This window comes from Varroa jacobsoni, unplaced genomic scaffold (assembly GCF_002532875.2).
Source record: "Varroa jacobsoni isolate VJ856 unplaced genomic scaffold, vjacob_1.0 scaffold_738, whole genome shotgun sequence".
In the NCBI taxonomy this organism is placed as follows: Eukaryota; Metazoa; Arthropoda; class Arachnida; order Mesostigmata; family Varroidae; genus Varroa; species Varroa jacobsoni.
Window position 1 is genome coordinate 181,403 of NW_019213640.1, and position 4,910 is coordinate 186,312.

General features: G+C 40.7%; 1 protein-coding gene across 5 annotated transcripts in view; it reads left to right on the plus strand.

Annotated features, from left to right (window-relative positions):
• The first annotated feature begins 3,448 nt into the window (after positions 1–3,448).
• The window catches only part of LOC111263134 (G protein-coupled receptor moody), a 44,651-nt gene continuing 43,189 nt past the window's right edge, over positions 3,449–4,910 (plus strand). For 2 of the 5 annotated variants that reach the window (XM_022837984.2, XM_022837983.2), the window contains exon 1: positions 3,450–4,854. In XM_022837984.2, coding sequence (XP_022693719.1) covers positions 4,723–4,854 — 132 coding nt within the window. In that variant the 5' untranslated portion in view covers positions 3,450–4,722. Of the gene's footprint in view, positions 4,855–4,910 lie in introns of all 5 variants that reach the window. The other 3 variants (XM_086969476.1, XM_086969475.1, XM_022837981.2) reach the window with 3 other exon arrangements.

A 4,910-nucleotide genomic window follows, 5' to 3' on the forward strand; every position in this document is an offset into this window, starting at 1 on the left:
AGACCATGACCCGAAGGACCAAGGTATATAGACGAAAAAGTAAACATAAAAGCAACGTCCCACGGAAAAATCACCCGTTCTGTTTGGAGGGCCGGACAAAAAGCTAAGTAGCAGGGAGAAGGTTTCTTTTTCTTTCTAAGGGGTGTCGTACACATGCACTTGGTGTTTCATTTCGAGTCTGACATCTCTTGACGCGTGATACTGGTAATGCGCACCAGTGACTAGAGAATACATCGTACATGACAATTTTCGATAGTAGATACAAGTAACAAGTTAGTTTGGCTGCATACGATGAAAAAGGAAAGACACACTTACAGAAAAAAACAGGCTCCTTCTTGCATCTACACTACAGATAGTTGCGATGGTGGTAACAAGCAATCACACGCACACATTTACCCAAAACATAACGTTGACAAATACCTTGAGAAAACGTTGACAAACAAAATTATTGTCAATTCTGCTGAAGTTGACTGACTCTGTGACGACTGACTGGTTCTTCTATCCTCAGCAATGCGCTTATCTGTTATTTATTATAACTAACAAATAGTAATAACAATAGCTATATATATATATATATATATATGTTACTACGTGGAACTAACAAATCAATATTATTTTTTGTCACTATTATCTTAATAGTATATTATGATTCGTCCTTCTATCTTTGATTTCGTGAGCATGTTTTTGCTAAGAGGAGTTAGCGGACTATTGATCACAACAACGGGTCCCATTAGGCAACATCCGTTGTATGTGTTGTTACAACGCTTGAGAAGAAACCTAGAAAAGAAACTGTTGCAACTCAACCTAAAAATGACAGAGTAACGTTTCAAATATTGACAGTTGGAATATAGAATCAATACGACACACGATACAACTGTTGAATTTTAAGCAGATGAAGATAATAAATATGGATAGTTGAAAAAAAAAACTTGAGCCTGTACTTATTTTTACGACGGAGGGTGCGATTAGAGATCACATTTAATATCGTACGCGTTATTCTAGGTAAATCAAAAGAATCAGGTAGTATCATAGACTGCAGAAGACACAAGACAGATTCAGAGGCACATATCATAGGTCTAAAGACTTTTACGTGCCATTTTCTGAACAAATCACAAACGTCATTGTGCACCCAATCAGGCTAAACGGTACGCTCCATATGAGATACATTGCTGATGAGAAATTTGTCGAATCGCTGGATTCACTATTTCATCCTTTTGCAAAATTAGTTTTAAGGCTTCTCCAATAAAAAGAAAAACACGTCTGTTTGTCTTCTTAGAGCAACTGCAAAAAAACTACATGTATTCTACCGTTCAAACTTATGCTGCTTCTACTTAGATATACCTAACTAAAAAAAAAAAGCCTTAGGATATCTAGCTATGAATCAGTCACTTGAGAAAGTATAGAACCGGCGTGTTTTAAAGCATGCAGCTTTTAAATCGTTCCACAGTTCAAACCAGCAGGTTCTTCCCGGTAAAATAATTCCCTCTAGTTTTTTGCTCGATTCGTATGGCAACCTCTGTTTAATAGCAATACGTTTCCACCCATATGTTTATCGATCGAACAGGAGTAAAGTAACAGAAGTTCTCCATCGTGGGTGAGCGCGAAGTTAAGTAGTTTAATATTAACCTGTGAACTGCTCGAAGTTTACCGAAATTAAATACAGCGTCGTTTCTGATTGGCACACTTGTTCTGTATTTAGCTAGGCTGTTATTTGAAATTGTGATGCTATTTGAGTAAGATATTTTTTTACATTGATCTTATGGCTTCTTTGCAACGTGTCTTATGAGAAGTGATTTCTAAAGTAGAAATACAAATACTTTTACAAAAATCTTGACATCGGCAAACGATGATGTGAGTCGTCGTTCACGTTCACGCTACATCTTCTTAACGGTACTAATGGCGAAACAACCTAGTACACTAGGGTAATTCAGACAACAATTCTGTATTAGGCACGAAAGTAGCAAACCCAGTTGCAGAAGTGATCTCAGCCAATGGTGGAGGACCAAATACTAGTCTCTTTCATATAAGCGGCCTTCGTTCAGCAGCAATCTATAAGTCTTTAGCACAGAAATGCCCCAGATCGAAGGTTTTGACCATTGAAATCCGCCTCTTCCCAATTTGAAGTTGAAAAACAATTAAAACAACTAGAGGTGCTGCATTAACGGTAACCAGTCAGTCAGCTTGTGTAAGCAGAAAACTAGGTACAAATTTTGAATTCACGGATCATTTTTCCAAACCACTACACACTTCAATCTTTATTTAAACACGCGCTGCGCAATTAACCCCCTATATAAGTAACAGAGCCTATTCAATACAATAGCACGGTAAGAATATAATAGCGGTTAATTCAACAGGAGTACTTGTAGCATAGACCTGAAAGTTTAGAATACCCATTTACAAAATGTACTGTATAGCAAACTTTGACACTTTCAAAAACAATTGCTTGATCTTCTTCCCCTTCTGCTTTTCGGGAATAAATCCCGAAATCATCCAATGAAAACGAACAAGGCTTCCCCCGGGGTTTAAAGCAGCTGGGGCAATGTTTCTGTGATAGGCATCGTTAATTAGCCAGTGTTCAATGAATACGACCCCGTAGCTGCGTTGCTTTGATTACGTTTGCTTTACCTAATTATCCTCGATTACATTTTTTAGTTGTACTCCTAACAATAATAAAAACAACTGGACTTTAATATACATGTGTCCCTGTTGTACAAATCCAATGGTGACGAGCTTATCAGCAATATAGGTAACTCTGATAGAAGGTACATCTTTCCGTGCTGCTTACCAAATATGGCTGTATCCAATGGTCTAATGCTTGTGAGTGATATATATACATCTACGCAAAAAGTTTGGGCAGTCAATTGAATAGCTTTGTTGTCGATTAAATTTCGATCAGTTTATCTTTTACAATTATTAAACTTCACAGGTTTTAGACAATGAAGAAAATAATGTCATGCTCTTCTCAGATGAAACAATCTAGCTGCTAGGTTTTGTCCAGTTTTATTACCTACACCGAAGTCTAATATATGAATATATTGAATAAATCGGGTACAATCTTTCTATGATCCCCCTCCAACCCCATCTCCTATTCTCATACTCCCCCATGGAGGGTTAGCCGCCGGCGTTACATAATTTTGACTTCTGTGACCGGCTTCTACCCACTGGCAGATTGGTTCACTCGCGCTCGCGCGCGCGCGTTCTTCCGACCGTTGGAATTACCGTTGGCGTAACTGGTGGCTGACGAGTTTTGTCCGCCTATCAGTTTGACTCTCCTGTACTCGGCGGAAGGGAAGAGTGTGCTTGCGGGAGGCATGAGGCTGTTCGTTCGTTTGTCAACCGTTCGAGAGGGACCCAGCGAGTCGGAATGGGGCCGCCTGGATTGAGAGTGTTTCCTGATTACTGCAATTAACAGGCGAACAACAAATGACTCACAGACGGACCGAGTGGGTGAGACAGACAGTAAACGCGTTTGGCGCTGCAAAAAGTGTTGCCGTTTCGCTACAACAGACTTCGTTCTCATTGAGCCGGATCGTGTGTTTTGCGCGCCGCTCACGCTCCCCGCTTTTGATCCGTTACCCTTTGAACACTTGATCGACGGAGATTCAGCCTCAAACGCTTGATATTGAATGATAAACACCCAGCCCTGGATTATTATCCTCCTCAGTCTTTCTGACCCCTCGATTCTGTTCGTTCCGACAGAGCAAATCCCAACTACTGAAGTACAGCCACTGACACTCTTTTTCGTAAGGCGCTGCACACATAAGTATCGAATTGCCAAAAATCCGTATTTAATGACATAAAGATTCCGTTCATTCGACGACGATTAACTTAGAAAATATATCTTCAAATTTTGTTAGACATTGTCGCGAATTTATTGGGAGTGGAGCTGTCTGTGCGGGCGTGTGTGTGGATTATGTGGACCGTTAGTAAAAGATAGCTTAGTTGGAGGCGAATATACTATAGACCAAAGCTTGAGATCAGATGGATCTCTATCGGGCACGATCCTCACTGGTTCGTTTTGCACTTCGTGCGTGCGTTCTACTACTGTTCCTTATAATTTACAAGTACTTCAATGATCGTTCGTGAGAGGCGACCTCAACCTAATACAGGTCGACAGAACGCTAAATCGGAATAGCAAATAAGTGTAGTGTATCCTGGAACTGCCGCCCTACCGCAAGTTGACAAAAAAACAAAACAGCGTATTACCTTTAAGTGATATGAGAGTTTAGGCGAGGTTATTCGTAACTGATCACTGTATCATGCAGAAATGCGAGTTATCAGTGGGACTATAAGCTGAGCAACGAAAAGCTTTCTCGTTCTGGCAACCCTTTCGCAATCTCGTAACAAATTGTTTTCAAAAAAGAGTTAAAACAGGAAAAACTGCTATGATCAACTTTGCTTCTTAACATTAAATTGTGGCAATCACGTTTATGACCCTGATATATGTGTCCTTGTGTGTCTTCATGTGAAAAAGTCGATGCACTCCGCATCGTAGATCGGCTTTTTTTAAGTTTAAGAGTACTCTATAATTAGGTGGATTCAAGTTCGCATCATGCAGGCAAACTGACACCGGGGTGAGGACGGCCATTGAATTGCCTCACGCGAGTCACCGGATACACGCACACCGTGCTAGTAATGCCCGGCTGCTAGTATACAAGTACTAGGTCTGAAAACGAGCGTGTACGCCACCTTTGCCTGCTCCTATCGAGACAGCCAGATATCATGGAGGCTGACGCGACAACGAGTGAGCTTCCCTTGACAAGCACAATACAACAAACCGTTAATTTCTTTAGGCATACGGTTACAGCTCCCGTGCAGACGGAAAACACAATCTCATTAGCCACCGCAATCGAGGTAAGAGAAGTTTTGTGCCCATTTCGTACCGCGAATATCTTACTCTTAGCTGCATA